The 23,165-nt window shown below is 38.7% G+C and overlaps 1 protein-coding gene across 1 annotated transcript in view; it reads right to left on the bottom strand.

Annotated features, from left to right (window-relative positions):
* Nucleotides 1-5,654: 5,654 nt before the first annotated feature.
* The window catches only part of RAB8B (RAB8B, member RAS oncogene family), a 59,170-nt gene continuing 41,659 nt past the window's right edge, over nucleotides 5,655-23,165 (bottom strand). Inside the window, exons 2-8 of the mRNA XM_019755375.3 lie at nucleotides 23,093-23,153; nucleotides 20,981-21,041; nucleotides 15,683-15,760; nucleotides 14,421-14,510; nucleotides 12,996-13,061; nucleotides 10,807-10,857; nucleotides 5,655-10,001 (exon numbers count right to left, since the gene is read on the bottom strand). Of these exons, the coding sequence (XP_019610934.1) occupies nucleotides 9,909-10,001; nucleotides 10,807-10,857; nucleotides 12,996-13,061; nucleotides 14,421-14,510; nucleotides 15,683-15,760; nucleotides 20,981-21,041; nucleotides 23,093-23,153 (500 nt within the window). The 3' untranslated portion in view covers nucleotides 5,655-9,908. The remainder of the gene's footprint in view (nucleotides 10,002-10,806; nucleotides 10,858-12,995; nucleotides 13,062-14,420; nucleotides 14,511-15,682; nucleotides 15,761-20,980; nucleotides 21,042-23,092; nucleotides 23,154-23,165) is intronic.

Below are 23,165 nucleotides of genomic sequence, written 5' to 3'. Positions count from 1 at the left end.
TTCTCTTGCTCTCTTGTATGTTGATGACTTTCGTGTTGTGTTTGGATTCCTTTCTCTTTTTTTGTATCTCTTGTAGATTTTGGTTTGTGGTTACCATGCGCTTCATATATACCAAGCTTTGTTTGTAGCAGTCTATTTTATGTTGATGGTCGCTTAAGTTTAAACACATTCTAAAATCACTGCCATTTGCACTCACCCTTCCACATTTATGTTTTTCTCATTATTTACTTCTTTTCTGTGTGTGTTTGTGTATCCTTTAATTTACTGTTGTAATTACACATGACCTTCCTACTTTTGACTTTTAACCTTTGTATTAACTTTAGTGTTGGTTGGTCCATTGCTTTTATTATGTGTTTGCCTCTATCAGTGAGAATTTTTTTTGTTTGTTTTGATATTTTCTTATTCATTGTATTTACTTACTTACTTATCTATCTTCTTCTTTTTAAAGAAGTCCCTTTAACATATCTTGTAATACAGGTTTGGTGGTGATGAACTCCACAGCTTTTTCTTGATTGAGACACTATATCTGACCTTGGATTCTAACTGATAGCTTTGCTGGGTAGAGCAATCTTGGTCGTAGGTCCTTGCTTTTCATCAGTTTGAATATTTTGTGCCAATCTCTCTGGCCTGCACATTTTTTGTTCAGAAATCAGCTGACAGTCTTATGGGAGCTCCCTTATAGGTAACCAACTGCTTTTATATTGCTGCTTTTAAGATTCTTTGTCTTTAAACTTTGGTATTTTAATTATGATGTGTTTGGTGTAGGCCTCTTTGGGCTCATCTTGTTTGGGACTCTCTGCACTTCTTGGACTTGTATGTCTATTTCCTTCACCAGGTTAGGGAAGTTTTCAGTCATTATTCCTTCAAATAGGTTTTCAATCCCTTGCTCACTCTCTTTTCCTTTCGGTACCCCTATGATGTGAATGTTGTTATGCTTGATGTTGTCCCAGAGGTCCCTTAAACTATCTTAATTTTTTAAAATTCTTTTTTCTTTTTGTTGTTCTGATTGGGTGTTTTCCACTACTTTCTTTTCTAAATCGCTGAGTCAATCCTCTGCTTCACCTAATTTGCTGTTGATTTCATCTAATGTATCCTTCATTTCTGTTACTGTATTATTTATTTCTTACTGGTTCTTTTTTTGTTTTCTATCTCCTTTTTAATGTTTCCTGTCTCTTGAAGTTCTTACTGAGATCATCTATTCTTCCCTTAAGTTCATTGAGCATTCTTACAATCAGTGTTTTGAACTCTGCATCTGGTAAATTGCTTGCCTCCATTTAGCTTATTTCTTTTTCTGGAGTTTTGTCTTGTTTTTTCATTTGGGACATATTTGTCTCCTCATTCGGGCTGCTTCTCTGTGTTTGTTTTTATGTATTAGGTAGATCTGCTATGTCTCTCAGTCTTGGTAGAGTGGCCTTATATAGTAGGTATCCTGTGGGGCCCTGTGGACAGTCTCCCTGTTCATCTGAGCCTAGCGCTCTAGGTGTGTCCTTTTGTGGGTTGTGTGTGCCCTCCTGTTTTAGTTGAGCCTTGATTGCTGATGGCAAGTCACTGGGTGGGATTAATTCTCTGGCTGACTGGCTGTGAGGGCTGGCTGTGACAACAGTGGACCAGCTGTTGTGCAGGGGCTGACCCCATGTAGCAGGATTTGCTTTAGTGGGGCTCTCTGGTGCCTGTTGAGACCACCTTTGGATGTGTCATTTGTGGTGCTAATTGGGTGGTGCTGTGGAGTAGTCTGAAGCTGGCCACCAGGTGTGTTGGTCCTGAGGCCTCTTGAAAGGGGCTCTGGTGCAGGCCCAAGTCAGCCACTGCCTCTGGCCTGGGGCTACCTAGTAGGAGCTAGAAAAGTGATCTGCTGTAGGGAGCTGCCCGTGCTGTACTTGGAGGAACTTGGGAGTGGTTATACAGTGAACCAAGGCCAACTAGTGCCAGGCTTGGGGGTCACTTAGCAAGAGGTACAGGGCTGAGGCCAGCTGCTGCTTGTTTGGGTTTGTTAACCTTTGAAAGAGTTTAGGAAAGTCTGCAGCGTGGGCCCTGGCTATGCTTGTGTGGATTGGCCTCTGAAAGAGGTTTGGGCTGGGGGTGTGAGTTGGGTGGGGTGAGGTCTCAGAGAATCAGGGGTGGGGCAAGAGCAATGTTAGCCAGGTTAATGGAGACTCAAATTTGGCATCCACCTGCGCCTGTCTGCTGGGAGAGGGGAGAGCTCAACAAAGGAACAATGGCACCTGCCTGCACTTTAATCCCAGAGAGAGCTGCCCCTCCAGCCCTTGCTTTGCAGCCAGACAATTCAGTCCCTCCCAGTAAGCTTTTCGAGCTGCTGTCCATTCACTGGAGCTTAGGGCAAGTGTTTGTGAGTGAGTGTGTTTGGGGCACTTTAAGAGGGCACTTGGGTCTATAGCAGCCCTCTGTCTCACCTGGATCGAGTCCCTGCTGATATTCACAGCCAGCTGTTGTGGGGACTCCTCTTCCTGGCACTAGTATTCAGGGTTAGGGAGCTGGTGTGGGGCTGGGACTCCTTACTCCTCAGTGGGGATTTCTACAACCAAGATATTCCTCCAGATTCTTAACTGCCACACGTGGGTGTGGGATCAGCCCTTTCTGCGTCTCCATCCCTCCTGCCAGTCTCAATGTGGCTTCTTCTTTATATCCTTAGTTACAGGAGTTCTGTTCAGCTAGACCTCAAGTGGTTCTCAAAGGTGGTTGTTCTGTAATTTAGTTGTAATTCTGATGTGGTCCTGGAAGGGAGCACAGTGTTTACTTACTCCACCATCTTGACTGGAACTCTATATATTTTTTAATTAATTAGCATTAATTGGTATGGGGACATTCTTATATACCTGTGGAACTAAATTGGAAATCTAAATTTTGAAAGTAGGAAACATGAAGAAAGGGGGAGAGAGGGTTTACTAAATTTATCAATACATAAACAGCATTCTGGGTGATTTATCTTATTAAAAGGAAATTCCTCTGCATTTAATAAAGATTAAAAAGGTGTAAGATATTTAACAAAGAATAAAGAAGTGTAAAGAATTAAAACCAGAGAATGAAGCTTCTTTTTTTATTGCTGTAGTCACTGAGGCATTGATGAATTTAATACAAATTTTTGTTTAAATTAAAAATGGAGAACAAAACAGCTTCTAAATTACGCCTAGCTTTCTTCAGTGACATGTTAATTTTGAGGACTGCTGAAGTCTACTGATTGTTTCAACATTTATTAAACACCTACTATCTACCAGGCTCCTTACTGGGTACTGTGGATACAAAAACTAAAGACACAGTCCCCACCCTCCAGGAACTAAGAGTCTAGTAGGGAAAGGAAGCGAACAGACCACTCAAATCCAGTGCAGTGAGTGACTTGGGGCATACACAGGAGGAGCTAACCAGAGGTGGGTTGTGACTGAAGTCTTTCCAGAAAAACCCTTACTGAATCTTGAACGATAAGTTAGGCAGTAAAAGAGTAAGAAGTCAGCAGAAGGAGCAGCATAAGCAAAGGAATGACAAAGCATGAAGTATTCGGGGAACTGCAATTGCTGGTGAGGTTTAAAATATGAGTATGAGTTAAGACATGACAAGATCTAAGGCTGGAGAGAAAGATGTGAGGTTGGCAAAAGGACTTTGTTTGCCAGGCTAGAGTTCAGGTTTTATCCCAAGGTTATGAGGTAACACTTAAAGGTTAAATTTGGCAGTGACATAAGATTTCAGTTTTAAAAACCTGTCAGCGCTGTGCAAACTGGATAGGAGCAGAATAAGAGTAGACCCTAGGAGACTGGGTAGGAGAGGTTGCAGAAATCTAGGCAAAAGATGAAGAGGCCTGAAAAAAGACAGAGGCCAAAATAATGGATTAGTGGCTAAATTAAGGAGTTATGACTCCTAAGACTTGGAGGTTAACTGTTTGGGGACCTACGCAGGTGATGATGCTATTATCTACTGTGATGGGGAAAAGAGGAGAACACATTTCTCCTCCTGGGACTGAGGGCTGTTGGGAATTCCTGGGAGAGGGGAAAGATGAAGAGCTGAGTTTGAGTTTCAGACATATTGTTGACGTACCTGTAGTAGATCCAAGGGGAGATGTCCGATAGGCAGATCACCTTTGAAGTCTGGCCCTCTGGAAAGAAATAGGGGCTAGAGATACAAATTTGAAAGCGATATTAGATTCCTATGGTTGCTGTACCAAATTACCACAAATTTAGTGGTTTGAAGCAATGCAAATTTATTCTCTTACAGTGCTCGTCAGAATGATGAAATGAGTTGTACCAGGCTAAAATCAAGGTGTCAGGGCTGGGCCGGTTCCTTCCGGAAGCTTTGGGGGGAAAATCTCTTCCTTCACCCTTTTTCAGATCCTAGAGGCTACCTACATTCCTGGCTCATAGCTCTGCATCTTTTCTCCAGCTGTTTCCACCATCACATCATTTGATTCTAATTGTGACTCCTTCCTGTGTGTCCCTCTCATAAAGACCCCCGGGATTACATAGGGTCCTCCTGGATAATCTCCCATCTCAAGAAGTTTCACTTGATCACATCTGCAAAGTGCCTTTTGCTACATAAAGTAACATTCTCAGCTTCCAGGAACAGAACATGGACACCTTTGGGGGCCGTTATTCAGCCGACCACAGTAGTTATGAACATTTAAGAACCAGGAAAAGAGGATGAAATTATTTTGTAAAAGTGGGGAATACTGTCACAGAGGCTAAAGGAAGAGAACATTTATGGGGGCGGAGGGGGGGGGAGAAATATACTGGTCAAATGCTCCCAAGAAATTAACCAAGATAAGGGCAGAAAACTGTCCGCTACGTTAGCAACTAAGCCATTGTAAGCACAATGTCAGTGACGTGACAGGGAGGAAGCCAAATTGGAATAGGCTGAGAAATAAATGGAAATTGAGAAAGTGAAGACAGTATTTATAAGCAACTCTTTGAAGAAGTTTAGCTATGACAAGAGGAAAACGAGCAGTGAGAGGGACGTGAAGCAAGGGGGTGAGAAGGTAAAAGATGCTTACATGCTGAGGGGAAAGGGATCACACAGAAGAGTTTGAAGGTATAAGAGAAAGAGCTGGGCGTTCCCTGAGCAGCAGCATAGATGGGGAGGATGACCAGAGGAGAGGCACAGAGCAAAGCACGGACGAGGAGGAATGCCTCTGCCACGCCACGGAGGCTACACGAGGGGAGAGAGAGGCAGCTAAGGTGGTTTCAGACTGACGCTCTTCTCTGTGAGGCAGGAGACCAAAGGTCTGTCTACCAAGAGTGAAAGGAAAGAAGTAGGAAGCTTGAGAAGAATAGTGAAGGCTCAAAATGGTTGTGTGGGTGAACAGGAAAGCCCACGCACAACTGGGAACATGCACGGCACAGGGGTGGAACATCCACAGGGCGGGGGGTCCTCAAACTGCGTTGTTTGGAAGTGAAAACCAAACAACAGAAACGAAGCTTGTAAAGACTAAGAAGGGCAGGTGATCCATTTAAGGTTGCAGTTCTATAAGAGACCTCAGTGTACGCTGAACTAGGTATGAGCAGGAGATCTGGCCATTTTTCTAAGTCTTTACACAACTCGAAGTCAGATATACAGTTTGCTAAAATATCCCGTCTATCATGGTTGGAGTCACACACCTAGAAAAACTGAAGAGAGATTTTTAAAATATGCAATCCATTTTAGGGAGCCAAGAGTATTTTCATTATGTAGTTTTTATTTTAGACGAACATTATTGTAAAAAAAAGTTCACCTGGAATAAAATCCATTAAAAAACAAAACACCACAGCAACAGTATCAGTACACAGTTAATGAATTGGCTTAAACAAGATTAACCACATAACAGGTCCACTTTATCTGCAGCTTTTCACATTAAGCCGTTGGAATGAAAATAAGATATGCTGAAACATACACAGTAGGATAATTCTATAGAAAAATTAGATATTTCTCATTAGGGGCATGATTTTAGTCAAATAGTTTACGGTATTTTTCCATTAAAGGAACTGCATTGTCAGCTGCAAACAAAATAAAACCCATTTGTAAGGCCATAGGAATGAATTCCAATAATTAAATTCACATTTTTAAAAATGATAAGAAAATTAATCAAGAAGTTCTATTAGTTCTTGGCAATAAGAAATGCAATTGCATATGGCACAAGCATTTCAAAAAAATGAAGTAAAATTTGAAAATATCTCTAAAATAGTTGTTTGCTAATTTTCCTTTCTGTAAATTTCAGTCATTTAGATGCTTTTCAGAGTGAGTATGACACCCATTGATTTTATTAGTCTCAAAAAAAGACTGATTCTACTGTAAAATTGTGCTAGCATTTGAAATTTTATTAGCATATCCGGTCTCTCCAGGTCCCTCTAGGACAAGGAATTTCATTTTTAGACATTCCTTGCCCTGCCCCCACTTCTTTAGATATTAACAAGAAGGAAAAAGGAATATCCTGTTAAAAGAAAAATTCTAAAAAACCCAGTGGTAGAAATGACTGCGTAAAATGGGGGTTATGTAAACCAACATAATGAAGTGCTGTTTCAAAATTTTAAGCTTAGAAGCTCATCTTTAAAGATTAAGAACTAAATTTATAAAGAAATCTAAGTCATAAACTAGAAAAGAAAGTCTGCTTAAATGTATCACTTACTGTTCACAGGAAAACCTTTATGTAAGCCTTAATACAGATTCTCAGCAGCATTAGAACCTGCAAAATGGAGCTATAGTCTCTTATTTAGAAATTTCTGCAAACATTTATCTATATTGCACAGCTAAATTTATTAATGGAGACAGGGAGATAATACTTTTGTTTGCACTATGGGATATGACATGTATGTTCTATTCTAAAGTAAACTACTTCCTACCTTTCCCAATGATGCCTTTAGCTCAAAACAAAACATATAATTTAAATTGTGTTGGATGCTTAAAGGCTGGCTCACTGTTTTTCTACCAGGTATTAGAATACTAGTTAGCTAAATGAGGTATAATTAAAAAATAGTCCTTCAAAGTATAGTCTTTTGAAAATTTATAACAAAGACTGCACAAAATGTTCATGTAAATAGTAAGAAACCCTGCAGCACCTCCTAACTGATGCACAGGTGGGTTATTTTCTCATAATCTGTCTGAAGTAAAATATAGCTAAAATAAGTTCCCAGCGAAACATTTTACAATCAACTGATTTACATGCTACTTAGTCCCAGCATATTTCCATTGTCTGAGACCCTCAGACTCTATTTGAAAAGGTCTAGTCCAATCACTGGCAAAAATTAGCACACTGATAATAAAGTGCAGCCACTGAACCACTAATACTGCTGCAAAAGTCTTCAGGTACCTTATCCATAAGACGACAAAAATGTTCACACAAAACTAGATTTCTTCAGTTTCAGCAGGGAACAGACAATTATCTGTCACTAAATTCATCTACAAATAGAAAAAATAATGCACTATATGTACATTATTAAGCAAAGTGGAATATTTATTGAGTCATTTTACCATGCAGAAAGTGTATTTCCTATGGTCTTAGCTCAAATTATATACAATTTAGCAAGACTAAATGTAAGAAAATAGCAAGGACGATTTATTTCTATATAACAGAGCATATATCCCCAATTTGCTGCTACTTCAAAGAGCACTTTTAGACTCATGTAACTTTTACAGGCTCTTTCAAAGGGAAATTCATGGAGACTAGTTATTAATCCACAAAAGACAGAAGAGAGAAAGAATAAAACAAAAGTAAAGCATTCTATTAAAAAGAAAAAAAAAGCTAACCACAGAATATGTCAGTTTTGGTTTGCAGACAACCCCTGAGATAGAAACCAAAGTGTTAAGACACCAAATAGTCAGAGGTAAATTACTAAGAGAATTACATTCATACATGGTGTCATAGCACTTGCCTTTTAGAAACTACTTTGTTACCATCCAGAAGCTTAACTGCTTGGATCTTTTTTCAGAAAATTAGTAAGTACAAGATAATTCTAAGAAATTATTTTTTCTTTCCAAAAATGTATCTAATTTTAAGAGAGCAGACTTACAACCAACTTTCAACCAAGGAATCACTTGATTATACTGGACACCAACAGGTGCCTTTAAGCCTATAGGTAAGTGTAAAAAAAAAAAAAAAAAAAATCAAATCAAGGCAGCCGAAATTTGTCAACATGTTTAGAGTACCCATCAAAAATAGCTCTGGTATATCGGCTGCAGCTAAACTGTGTATAAGTTTTCAAAAAGTAATAAAGGTTGACTGGTCCAAGCATTCCAATGATACATCTTAATTTGAAGCAGAATTCTCTGTTGGTAACAAGGAATCCATTTCCACTTTCATTTCCCATTCTTAACTATCAAGCAAGATGTTAACCTTTGTGAAACAAAACAGTCCTAACAGGAAGAATACTTATTAACAGAATTAAGTTCCCTAATCACCTTTATATCACTCCCTTTTGTGTTATGACACTGAAGACTAGAATAACAGCAATGACATAATGATCTGAATTTGGCACATAAGTTAACACTAAATACCTTTTTTTCTTATATGATGGCTTCATTTACAAAAGGTATGCCAGTAACAGTGTTTGATGAGAAAGGCAGCTAAGCTTTTGGTTGGCTTTGGCCCAAATGACTAGACCAAGTTATCTAACAATGAAACTGAACAGATGGAACTGGGTTCAACACATCCAACAATAGCTATTTTAAAACTGAAACCTTGCTCATATTTTCTGTAATCAAAAGGCAAGACTTTTCCTAGAGGCTGCACTAGGTCTAATTACTTTTTTTTTTTTTTTTAAAGCCCAAATAAAAACAGAACAAAAAATCATTATTTTCACCATCGCCAAGAGCTAGCTCCACTAAATTTATATTCATAAACAAGTTAATCTCTCTCCTTATAGGTTAAGCTTTCTATAAACTAAAATCTAAACGTAACTCTTGTTAGCTCTTACTGACAGGGATTATGGTAGGAATTGGGTATTGCAACTACACCAGCAAGCTAAGGAATGAACCTAAGGTAAAATATATTATGTATGCTAATGTGACAGAACCACAATTAAATGCTGAAATAAAACCCTAAATGGTACATCTCTCTGCCTATGTAAAATTTCAGCTAAAGTAGTTCACAACTAGAAACAGACAACAATGTTCAAATATGTTAAGTTTTAGATAACTGAGTGATTACAATAGGTCAAACACAGGAAAAAATAGCAAATATGAACCCAAGGAAAAGTGACATTAAGGTGATTTCCAAATGTAGTTTCTATAGATTAGGTAGAGGGAATCAACTGAGAAAGTGATTTATTCAGCTACCCAGACTCTGGCAAAAAGATCAGGAATGAAGCAAAGCTCTAAACAATCTGAAGAAATAAAGAAATTATGGCCTTTGATGAATAGATGGACATTTTTATGAATTTTTAAGATAAATTTTATCAGAATTGAATGATTCCTATTTAAGAAAATAACAAATCAGAGCCCTTAAATAAACAGTGTCAAAGCAATAACATCTGGCCATATGAAACAGACCAAATGTCCTTTAATTTTAGTATATTAACCCCTGCTTTAAATGTTTTACTTTTTTAAACATCCCCAAAAGCACGAATTGGTCTAGAACTAACTCTATGAAACGAAAGCGTGCAAATATGAGTCTAATTGTGCTATTAATAGGGAAAGGCTAACACCGATGTGCAAAGCGAAAAAGAAAGATAGCAGCTTCTGCAACAGGCAATAAAACAAAGAAAAAACAAGTCTTGCATGTGTCTCCATTTCATTGCTTCCATGTTTGAAAAAAGGAGCCTGTTATCTTGACAGGCCAAGAGGCTGGAATCCACGTGGCATTCTGTGTCAAGAGGTCTAGAGTCAGTGGTGCTCTCAGCAGCAGCCTGGTGGTGTGAATCTGAGGCTGGGTGACCTGTGCTTTCAAAGAAGCAGGAAAGGGTCCTCTAGGTGTGCTGCAGTCTCTCAGAAAAAGTTCATCAAAGTAGCGAACAACGGAAGAAACTGGTCTTCTTTGATCGGTTTTCTGTTATTTTCACTGGTCCACCTGCCCCTGATGAATTGCTGTCATTCTACAAAACAGAAGACAAAGTTACCAAGGAAACAAAACTCTCATGGTTTGACCCCAATTATCTAAAAAATAAAAATATCAAACCATACCATAGATGTGGATTCAACAGAGTATTTTATTAGAAAAGGAACCAGTTAAGCTCTTATGTTCTAGGTTTCTTTGGAAATGGCAGATTAAAATGAGAAAAATGTTTTTAGGGCAGCACCTTTCAGATGAGTAATATGTTGGTTAGGAAGCTCCTGTTTCCAGTTCAAAGAAATTATAGCCAAGGGAGCATCAAGTTTCAAGGATAATGATGCATATTGGTATAGGCAATGCTCTTGTTAGAGGTAAGAAGAGTAGGTAACGAAGTTTGCAATTATATTCAGAATGCAGGTTAAAATAAACTTTCAAGGTTGTCCTAATGATTCATCACTGAAATCATTTCAAATTTAGGCAAACATAACAACTTCAAGATCATAATTTTATATAGACATAAATATGTCACATGAAAACTCAACTAGATAATTTATGGTAAAAATTTAATGTGTGCAATTATTGTTTTAATTATTCAGATCAAAATTTAATTAAGGTCCACTTAAAGAACCAGATGAAAAAACTGAAATAGCTGCTGTTCATAAATAAGATACCCGAAGAAACAGAAATAAGAATCAAAGTTCAACCAGGTGAATATGTCAGTCAGGAAAAAAAAAAGAGTTAATGTGAATATATTATCATCAGGCCTATCCTTGTAATCAAATAAACAATATAAATAAAACAAAATTTAAAATAGCATAATGGTAATAAAAATTATAAATGATACAAACCATTTTTCTGTTGAGCTTTGTCATTATATCTCGTGCAAGTGTAAAAAATGCCTAAAGGTAAATCAAGAATTTCATTATTATATATTTACAATATATTTTAAAATAGAAATGTACACTGTTTTCATTATTTCATTATAAAATATAAACATATCAAGATTTTTAATTAAGAAAAGAGCATAACTGTAATCATGGTATACACATGAATATTGTATCTTGTTTTTCAATTATATCATAAACATTTCCAGTGTTATTAAACTGCCATTCATTCATTCATCAAATATTTTCTGCACATACCATCTGGCACAAGCTCCTGATATGACACTTGCTGAGTTATGGGTGGCTTCCTCAGTATACAGAGAACACAGGGAAGGCAGAGGCTCTGTTTGAGCCACCCCTGCATCCTCAAAGGGTGACACAGTGCCTAGTCTAGGAGATGCCGAATATCTGCTTAATGAGTGAATGAGTCAATACGTATTATCCTATAGCTCGAAAACCTGTTTTTTACAAAATCTCTGCCTTTTATTTCCAATGTCCTCTCTTTCAAATTGCTTTCCCGACAGTTCCTACAGCTCAGTTAGATCCCCCACTGTGGAAATCAGATCAAATACAAGCAGGACAAATCTGATTAATCTCAGTGACATTTTATGCTTAGTGTCTCTTGACCAAAACCAGACCTTTTTTAAACCTATCATCCCTTTGTTTCTATAGAGCCAAGACTCTTACGGCGTCTTCAGTTGTTTCCAGGCTAAGCCCACTGTCATGTCAATCTCTTTGTTCCCAGCCATGCCTGATGCCCCAAAAATGTGCAGCAAAAGGATGCTTTCCAATGAAATCAAACAGAAACAATACAGTAACTACTATTCTCACTCACTGTCGGTGTCTTGTCACACTGGTCACCTGTGAGTCAAAGTTTCTAAATAAGCCCATCCCAGTTTTCATGAGGCTAACCACACTAAGGTAAAGCTCTGAGAAAATTGCTAACTTCTGCAGAATGCTGGGCCAGAATAAGCAGCTCGGACAACTCTACTGCCCTAACTCAACGCTATTTCTAAGCCACAGGTGTGATCCGGGGTAGAGGTACCAACAGAGACTAAGCCGTCTCCACTAAGCCAGTCACCAAGTTCGTTCTGTGGGAGCAACCCTGTGCAGGCCATCTCAGTGAGCAAGCTGTTCTCCTATCCTCACCATTAAAGCTGACTTAAGAGGCTCCCCGCTTTCTGATGGAAGGAAATCCTTTTGTGGCAAGCAGAAGGAAGCATTTTGCTGCTTATCTATGCTGTATAAATAAATCAGTAGAGGCTTCCTGTTTCTTAACACCCATTAGCTAACCTGAAAAAAACGAGTTTTAGTTATTTAAAACAAATAAAAAGTTCTGATCAGTGTCCGTTAGCCAGTAAAATCATTTAAGTCTCAATTTTTAGCCATGATGATATGGTGAACAGTGAGTAGCCTAAGAAAGTAAATGTTTATGAAACCATCAGTATTATTGTTAAGTGAATAACGTGTATTAGCACATATTACATGCATTATTTTTATGATCAGTTTTCAAAATGTTTCTAAAAAAATATTATCAATAATTCTGCCCTTCGTAAAGAAAATCTGCTATTAAAAGACTTTAGATGACTTGGTTTTCTTTATCAGTTAACTTACTGAACATTTATTAAACTACTCTCTGATAAATACACTTTCTTATTTCTACTAAATGCCATTGGGTTACAATGTATCATGCCAATCTACTTCACACGTGAATACCTAGGGAATCTGTTCAATAAGCTAACAGTTTAATTCTCTCTTGAGAGAATACAGACATGAAAATAATTAAGAGTCTCTTGCTACAGGATGTGAACGATGATAAATGAGCAGAGGACACTGTGTTTGGTCGGCTAGTGCAGGATTTCCAGTTTCCCAAACAAAGGGCAGAACTGAACTTAAACTAAATTTGTATCTTCTGTTTAGTGAATCTTAATTGACTGATCTAATATACCCCATGTGGAAGCTGGGGGCTGGAAATTCAACAACCAGGGTCCACATAAAAGTCAGAAACACAGAGGTTCACGTAATGGAGGTGGAGCTTACACAAGGCACTCACTAAGTCAGAAAAAATCAAGGCTTTGACACGGCTTGAACACAGGCACCTAAATAAGCACTAGTGCTACTATATGACAAATCCCCAAACATTTCTTTCTTACCTCTTCTACATTTGTACTGGATTTTGCACTTGTCTCCAAGAATTTAATCCCATAGTCAATTGCTAACTGAAAGGCAAAAGAAACATTTAAATTCAGTGTAAGTTTCTTGAACGTATAAAGCATTTATATTGTCCAGGTTTTACAAAGCCCCAAAAGTAGAATATCTAGTTCAAAAGTCCTGTAGTTCTCAAATCTCTTTGCTTTCTTCTATTGAGTTTGAAATTTAGACGTCTAACATAATCACCATAAGTAACACGGTATCACTTACACACAAAACAATCTAAGTACCTCTCTTTTTTTTTTTTCTATTATACTTTTAGTTCTCTAGTATATTTAGAAGAAAAACTGAGACACTCACCCCTACCATTAATTTGGATTCGTTCCTCCTTTTATCTGCTCTGAAAGTACAATTCTCCAACACTTACTTTATTGACTTTTCATTATTTTTTAATAAATCGGAGCTTAATAGAACAAAAGCTTAACATACTAAGTATTCATTGCTTTGGTTTCTATTGATTGTGACAAATGTGAACTCTTCTGTATTTCGATCTACTCCCAAAGAGTTCCCAGTTCATTTATAACACCAAGATTAAGAGAATGCTTTTAGGGGAAAAACATTTGCAGTCAGATTGAAAACCGAAATGCATTTTGCATATATCACTGAAAAAAAAGAAAGGCTAAAGCAAAATTCCAAGAGTTAAAAATTGAAGCCTCTCAAATATACGGTGATGGAAGGAGAACTGACTCTGGGTGGTGAACACACAATGGGATTTATAGATGATGTAATACAGAAATCTATGTGTCTTTACTAACAATTGTCACCCCAATAAACTTAAAAAAAAATTGAAGCCTCTAAGTCAGTTTAAATGTCATAGAAGTAAATATGTACATATAATAAACTCTTCGGCTTTGCAGGACACAAAATAGAGAAATGCTTATAAATGACCTATAAATGACATCCATGTCTCGATGAGTTACAAGTCACAAGTTTATCCATAATGACCTAAATCTAATGTGTTGTACAATATTCTTAGGAAAAAATAATGAATTGGAAAATGATTACTGTTGAACTTCACTCGCTATTAGTTTTTTTCAGAGAATAAATTACTTTAACTTCAAAACTGGGTATTTTTACACGAATATGGAAAACATAGCCTGAACTCTAAGCTGCAGGAATCTGAGAAAGAACAAATTTGTATCTCCCAGAAAACAGCAAATTCTTTAGGAATGAGTCATGACTACACAGTCTATAGAGTTGGATCTCGAATACTAATTCATACCATTCAAGTAAGGATTACATCTCTTTGTCATTTTTTAAAGGATTAAAATACAGACATTTAAAAAACTTAAATCAATAATTACATTAAGAAAATTAATGCTTAATGTGAGTAGATTCCAATTTTTATGCATTCAGTTAAAATTTACCTTCTCCCCTCTTTCTTTTGACACTTGTCGTTTGTCATTCATATCACATTTGTTACCCAGGATCATTCTTTCAACATCTGAAGAGGCATGCTGCAGGGAGAAAACAGTATGTTATAAAACCTGGTAAGGTAGTACGGGGATGCTAGATGAGGGTAAAGGGGATCAAATATATGGTGATGGAAGGAGAACTGACTCTGGGTGATGAACACACAATGTGATATATAGATGATGTATTACAGAATTGTACATCTTAAATCTATGTAACTTTGCTAATAATTTTCACCCCAATAAACTTGAATTAAAAAGAAAAAAAACTGCCTGAGAAAAACGCAGTTATTCAATAGACAAATCCTAACCTGTTAGAAACATATCCATGAATTTAATAATAAAACATAATCTTTCACTCAACACAAAGCATGACTCAGAGAAAAATTTAAAAGATAGGAGGGGAAAAGCTACAGCGTAACAGGCTACGCAAACTTTTTCCCAAAGGTTTTCAGTCATTCTCATGTCTTTGTTTTATACATGAACAAACAGAAATAAAACATGGTTATCTAATGACTTCCAAATATTAGTTTGGGTCAAAGAAAGAAAAAAACGTGGTACCGAGTGAGCCAGTGGGGAAAGTATTCTGGATTGTGAACTACTTAAAAAATAAATGCATGTTAGCTAATATAAACGTGTACAAAATTATTTCTGAGTCAGCTTTCTTTCTAAAATGTCAAGGACACACACACAAAAATCTTAATACCAATCAATCTGGAATTAAACCAAATTTCAAATATAGTAAAACTGCAATTACTTTTGCACCAACCTAATATCTAAGATGCAGAAAATGTTAGAAGGGCAAAATGATTAAGTTTGTTTGAAGAAAGACACATTTTTGCCAAACAGAATGGTGGAATGGATAGAACATGGAAATCAGATGTTTTAATCTTGGCTCTGCTTTTTAAAGGCTATATGAGTACAGGCTAGTCGCTTCTTTCTGGCTTCAGTTTTCTCATGTGTAAAATGGGAACTTGGATTAAATGATTTCCAAAATGGGGCCCACGTTTAAAATTCCGTGAAACTGCTGCTGTCTAGCCCCGCACACCCACCCAAGTCCAGCAGGGCAGACAGGAGACCTCGCTGTCCCGGGACTCCTCAGTGAGGGCCTGCCCTGCCCGTGCCCTACTTCTTAGCAGCTCAGCTGCCTCTTTGAGAGACAGAAGGAGCCCTGTACAAGCACCCAGCAGGTATCATCATTCTCTTGCCATATATACCTCTTCAATGTTTCTGATCCAATTTTTAATATTGTCAAAGGACTTTTCATTTGTGATGTCATAGACCAGCATAATTCCCTACAGGAGAGAAAAAAGAGATCTTTATTTAGTACTTTATATATTTAAAGTTATAAAATATAATGTAAATGTACTCCTCCCTTTCAGAAACCTTTGATTTGTCCTGCATTTTTTTTTCTTTATAAAAAGGATTCATAACAACATTTTAAACTACAAAGAAGCAAAAAATAAATTCTTCCATTGTCTCGCCATGTAAATGAATACTCTGTTAACATTTTCACTGTTAACCTTTAATGAATTAGTAATTACGGTAAAGGTGATACACCCTCTCTACCTGACCTCACATGATAAGAATCGGCACCAACTGGAGCTGAAAGCGTGTTTAGGTTAAAACAGAGATAACACTGAGAGTAAGAGGCAATCACTTCTGTTGTGCATGTGTTTATTCCAAGTAGAAATTATCCTGCTTCTTATTCGTATACTAAGATTGTAATTATACTGCTTTAAAATTATTTTTTTTTATGTGGGCTGATCAAAATGTCACTATCTGTCTAAATAAATCACAGACACTTAAAATATAATGCATTTGTTATACAAGTTTAATTAAAGGCATTGCCATCATATTTTTATAGGGTTTATCTTCTAAATGTTTCAACTGACACCTGTATGCTAACTATTCTAAAATCTTTATCACCAGACCACACTGCTGTATTAAGTGCTAGATCCACCCACCCATCTAGCCATTCAACACATATTTAGTGAGCACCTACTATGTGCCTGATACTATATATACTAAGTACTACCAGTAGTGGACAAGAAGTGAACCAGAAGATAGACAATATAGTTAACCAGAAGACAGACAAGACCCCTTCCTCTCATGGATGGCTAGCAAAGAAAACAATGAACCAATAATTATACAATTAATTATAATTTTGACAACTGCTATGAAGAAGCACGGGAGCTCTGAGTACAAATGCTAACTCATCTGGCTGAGGGCCTGGGGTGGTCGGGGAAGGCTTCCCTGAGAAAATGACATAAAGCCAAGGCCCGGGGACTAAACAGACCTGAACTGGGCAAAAGAGCTGAGGCTGAAGTGAAGAGGGGAAGCCCATAGTCCCTGGCACATAGCAGGACTGTTATAAATATCTTGCTGACTAGGAAGGCCCAGTCAGAACCCACTGTATTGAATGAAAGAACGTCAGTTTGGCAAGCGTGCACAGACCCAATAGAGCACAAGATGAGGCCAAAGAGACAGCCTGTGGTCAGGTATGCCTTGGAGACCACTGTTAGACATCGGTTCCCAGATGTCCCTTGGGAGTCACTGAAAATCAACTAAGTAAAACAAGAGGTTGTCTTCCTCCTCTCCAAGTCTTCCCTTCCCTCTTGCACTTTCACTTTGATGAAGGACAAGACAATCCAGTCAGACAGCCCCAGCAGACCCCTGGGAGTAATTTCCTCCACAGTCAGTCAGTCGGTCGGTTGGTCACTAAGTCCTGTAGGCCCAATAACGTCAATATTTCCAGAATCTCACCCCCCCAAACACCCCCCCACGAATGGCCTTATTCATATTCTCATCAATCAGCCTTTACCTGGATTACTGTCAGTCTTTAATTGCTCTCCTTGCTTTCATTCTTTTTTTTTTTTTTAAAGATTTTATTGGGGGAGGGGAACAGGACTTTATTGGGGAACAGTGTGTACTTCTAGGCCTTTTTTCCAAGTCAAGTTGTTGTCCTTTCAATCTTAGTTGTGGAGGGCGCAGCCAGTTCCCATTTCTAGTTGTAGGGGGCACAGCCCACCATCCCTTGCGGGACTCAAACTGGCAACCTGTGGTTGAGAGGATGCGCTCCAACCAACTGAGCCATCTGGGAGTTCAGCTGCAGCTCAGCTCAAGGTGCTGTGTTCAATCTTAGTTGCAGGGGGCGGAGCCCACCATCCCTTGCAGGACTCGAGGAGTTGAACCGGCAACCTTGTGGTTGAGAGCCCACTGAACCGTGTGGGAATCAAACCAGCAGCCTTCGTAGTTAGGAGCACGGAGCTCCAACCGCCTGAGCCACTGGGCCGGCCCCCTTGCTTTCATTCTTAATCTCCTCTAATCCACTCGCCATAAGGGTACCAGAGTTACCACTTTAATACTGAAAATCCTTTAGTACCTCTCCATTGCACTCATAATTAAATGAAAATTCCTTAGTATGGTAGGCAAAGTCCTTCAGGGTCTGGTTTCCAACTTCGTAAATAAATATAAAATATAAATGTAAATAATTATAAATCATATAAAACACACATGTACACATGGATTTAAAAAATCCAGGAAACATAACAAAATGTTAACAGAAGCTCAGGGAGGTGAGATATTGGATGATTTCTTACACTACATGTAACCTTTCGACAACCAGAAAAATATATGTTGTCATTTAAGTGACAAATAATATTCTCTGTTATCCTCCTTCCTCCCAGTCTTAAATGCAAATGTTTCACTTTGGCTACACTGTAAAAAAGATTTTACAATTGTCAGTGTAAAGAACTTTTTAAAAATCAAAGTGGAGAACTGTACATTTCAATGATATATTTTATGTTATGTATATTTTACCACAATAAAACAACTTGAAATGGAATCTGAATAATTCCTGATTCAAAGTGTTTATGCAGACTGTCATACTAACATTAACCTAAAAACTGTCGTAGCTCTACGACCCTTCAGGCTACAGGGACAACCTTGATCCTTACCGCTGTGTGTCTATCAGGGTGGGCTGTGAACACAGGGCAGTCAGTGGTTAAGAGCACAGGCTCTGGAGTCAGAGGCATCGAGCCCGGGTTCCACCATGTACTGACCTGGGAGATGTTATTTTATCCCTCTCCGTCTCCATTTCCTCATTTGAAAAACGAGGACAGCACATTTTCCACACTGGATTCTTTTGAGAATCTACTGAGGTACTGTGTGTAAAGTATTTAAGCTAGAACCCAGGACACAGCTTGGACTTAATAAATGGCAGGTATTTTTAATTTATAGCTTTGGTTTCAGTAGCAGGAACCCCTTGACTATTTCCAATGTAAGCTAACTGGTATTATGAATCAGTTGGGAATACAAACTCAAGTATACTAGTTAAAACTCTATATATCTGGTATATATTTAAAATAACAACAGCTTCTTTAGAGTTTGTCTAGGACAGTGTTCATCTATGAGAAATATTGATAATGCAATGATGCTTCTTTTCCCACAAAGCCCGACTGTCCATCGGGGTTATTGCTATGCCTGCAAATGTTGCTAAATAGTTTGAAATAGACCAAAGGACTCCGCCGTGGTGGCAAACTTCAGTACAGTGCTTATCAGCATGCTGCATACCTGAACCAAACAAACTAAATTTGCCAGAACCACCATTTGCTGAAATGAGAACACGCCCCATTCTCATTGTTAACCCAATGAGAATACAATGGCCGTACATCCCACTGGAACAAATGACCCGCAAGATCCAAGACTTAAGTAGAGTAGAATTTCCTCTTAAGAGACCTAAGATTGTTTCCAGGTCTGAAATTTTGCACTGATTCACCCTTTCAGCAAGTATTTATTGAGCATCTACTATGTTTCAGGCGCTGGCATTACAGCAGCACAAAAGAGACAAAAACCTCTGCCTTCAAAATGGAAAGACATTACTACTTAGAATAGTAACACTTTCTAATTATTTGAAGTAATGTGAAGAAAGACTACACAGTAGATAAAGAAAAAAGACAGAAAATCCTCAAATCTAAATTAAGTAACACATTTCGGTGACCTCTTTCCTCATTCCAAAGGAAATGAGCTCCACATTCTAAGTGTTCCTGCCCACTCTCCAGTGAAAACAAGCATGCAAGCGGTCTCAATGCATCACTCCTGGGAAACCAAAAACTGGTCTAGAGAAAGACTAGGTTTATACGATGCCTCTAATTGAAGTTACCTGTAAACTATTCCAAATCATCCTTGTTAACATGCTCTTACTTATCCCTAAAATCCTTCCTGGGGGAAATAAGCACCAAACAAACACACTTGTTCCTTGCCTTTGATTCCAGTCTAAGCAACACAGAGGGGCTGACAACTGTTTCTAAAATGACGACCTTTCACAATCTTACAGGTATCGTAGGGCAACGTATGGAGAACCCATACATAGAAAATGCTTAGTGGAGTACAGTGCCAAGGTGATACAGCTTTCAAAGGGAATCCCCAATATTTTTGTGGGGATGAGTTATTGGTACTCAAATAATAGAGGGTGAGTAGCAGTGGAGGAAGAAGGGAGGGCAGTGTAGTAATAAAAGGATCTGTGGATTCAGGTCACATCTTCCTGAGGGCAAGGGGACAGCTGTCACCCCTATAGATCTATCACTGACACCACTCCCAGGAGCACAAGCCTTTTATGCAATAAGCTGGGTACTGACGGCCGCTGGTACCCCACAATCTACTAGGTTGAGCTTCATAATTTCAATTGCTCAGCCTTCCAAGACTCTGAGCACACTGGGTTTCATCATAATTCAAAGCTCCAACTGTGCTTGGACTAGGCCTAAAAGCCAGAGATAAAGCCTTGGTCTGGGCCTGATGTTCTAGGCACGGGTCAGTACAGCTCTGCTTTTAAGCTGCCTTATTTACCACTGCACTCCCAGCACCACACAGAATCCGCTCTGAGCCAACACGCAATATAAATGGCGTGTATAGATGAAGCATCTTAGGATGGAAAACAGCCAAGTGAGCTTATGCTAACAAGGATCAGGCCAGGGTGCAGGCAAAGAAGGGCTTCAGAGTCCAGATTCACCAGATTCTAAGCCTCAGAGAGTCACCGATCATTCAGCTACTTCCTAGCCCGCTGGCAGAACGCTGGGGGAGGAGACCCCGGAGGGCTGAGCCATTACAAGTGGAACTTGTGGACCTGGTGAGAGGTCAGGAATGACGGTGGCAGGGCTAACTGATGAGGGGGTGCGAGAAACAAATACTTAGGTACAGAGCTTGTGCTTTGCTAAGATTTAGCAAAGGTATTAATAAAAGGAGAAATCACAAAAATCCACAATCACTCAGAATATGTGAGGAGTTCTAAAACATCTACAAGCTAATTACCTGATTAATATTATGAAGACCAATGGCAAAGTATATGGTTACTAAACACAAAACATAAGAAACCCTTTAAATGTCTTAAGTTTTGACATCAAAAAATCTATTTTCCCCATTGTACTAGACTTCAGCTTGAGTCCTATAAACTTGACAAAAGAATATTCATGTTTTACTTTCACCTGAAGAGTTATAAAGCCCCAAAACACACTTACCATGGCTCCTCTATAGTACGCTGTCGTGATGGTTCGAAATCTTTCCTGACCTGCTGTGTCCCTAAAATTCGAAACAAAGAAGAAAGTGGTTTTAAAAATCATTACCAGCATTACTGAGGAGGGACTCTAAGCTGCAGGAGATATAATTATGGTCTGCTCACAAATGTTTCCGGGGGAAGGGGAATGAGCTACAAAGGGAGCCTGTTTGTGTCTGTGAGTTGGAGGCGGTGGTGGCCATGGGGGCCTGTCAAGAGCTCACAATGACCCGGGTGAAAAACCTGGACTTGGTAATAAAAGCGGCAACAGGAAAATCCAGGGCCTGCTAGGAACTGGCGTGCTGGTTTAGTCCAACCCATGTGGGAGAGAACAGAGAATAGTTCTAAGTTCTTGGACCCCTAGAGGCAGTTCTAATCCTTTTATAAATGCCTAATGATGGAGGCATTTTGCTCACTTGACTGAAAGTCTGCTTTCTGTACAAAGCAAGCAGTTGGGCTAGACTTACTGCTGTGTAAATTCTGCCTAGCAGAGCACACTACAATGGATCACCTCAAGAACTTTTTTACTCATAGCTACGGAACCTGTGATTAAATGAAAACCTGGAGTTCAACACATGTCTATACATGTGCCGGGCACTTGTTTGGTACACGGTAAAGAAATGATGGGGAAATATAAGCCCAGCACCTTTAAGGAGACTAACCGCATTTCGATTCTAACACGCTACTTGCATTAGAACCAGTTCTGCAGCGAGGCTGGATGGAGAACCCTACCACACTAAATGTAGGTCATGAAGACTAAATAGAGACTATTTTGCTGCTGAGAGTACCCATAAGTAGTGCCGTGATGTTATATCAAATTCTAATTAGCTGATCACCCTTCAAACTTTTTTATATCTTTAAAATATTTGGTCTCTTACTAAATACCAATAAATGAAAAGGGCAGCCTGTGGTAACCTTCACTGGGCTAATACATGAAGCTGACACGCTATTCCAGGAGATTTGGGTAGTTGTCTGAGCTTTATCACTAACCCAGACATATGCCCTCAGATGGACTTAACCACTATAAGTGCTAGTTTCCTCCTCTGTAAAAGAAGGGCTAGCAAATTTCAATATAATGTTCTACTTCTATCCCTGTTGAGATTCAAGGAGGAAAAACAGCCTAAGAAAAATGTTCATACATATTACTTTACTACTTCCCCTGTATAGTCTGTGTAGCTCTAAACTTTTAAGCTTTGTCTACTGTTGTCATCATCACACATTAGATCAGTAAACATCATAGAAAACCTTCCTCAAGGCTCCAAATCTATGTGTCTTCATGGCGAATCCTGTATTAAAAGAAATTAAGCCAGCTTATAGGAGGTTAAAAGAAAATCTATGGAGAGTTTCTGGGTTCAAGCCAAAAATATTCAACTTGGAAATCTGGAAGAACCATACTTATTCATTGTAGTTTGATCAATTCTTCAGGAATTAACCAGTCACAGTGGGTGACCCTAAGGAAATCTTTGCCTTGCATATTGCAACATGACAGATGAAAGGCATGACTTTTCTCTCCCTTATTTCCCAGTCCAGTGTTCCTCACTTTTTTATTTAATGAGAAGAAATCTGCAAAACAATTATAAAATCTCAGAGCTGGAGGGGAACTCAGATATCAGCAGTCTACCCAGTGAATTGACAAATGAGGGAAAGCAGGCACTAAGAAGGGGGGCAGCTGGCCCCCGGCCCTCCACTGAGGGAGCCTGGGCCAGAACCTAGATCTGCACTTCCTGTTCAGGGTTCCTACCACTTGACTACTTTGCCTTATCGGATTTCACAGCTGCAACTGCAATGAAAACGTAATTTATACGCTAGAATTCAGTTTCTTCCCCTATAACATGAGCGTTTGGCAGAATGAGTTCTCAGATCTCTTCTGACTGTGAGTTACTGCTATCATTCCTTACCTTCCCACTCTTCGTGGGGAGACCTTTAAATACTCATTTCCCCTTGGTTCTGCTAAAGAAAAGATGTCTTAGATATCACAGAACACCTCTAACGTATCACAATGCACATTTCAACTCCCACTTTCAATTCCCGATTGAGGCAGAAACTCTGCATGTGCACGTGTGTGTGTTTTACTTACCATATCTGAAGCTTAATTTTCTTTCCATCTAGTTCTATCGTTCTGATTTTAAAATCAATTCCTGCCAGAAAAA

The sequence above is a fragment of the Rhinolophus sinicus genome, chromosome 3 (assembly GCF_057876585.1).
Source record: "Rhinolophus sinicus isolate RSI-liver-muscle chromosome 3, RSI-T2T, whole genome shotgun sequence".
Taxonomy (NCBI): Eukaryota; Metazoa; Chordata; class Mammalia; order Chiroptera; family Rhinolophidae; genus Rhinolophus; species Rhinolophus sinicus.
This window is presented reverse-complemented; position numbering and strand designations above follow the sequence as displayed.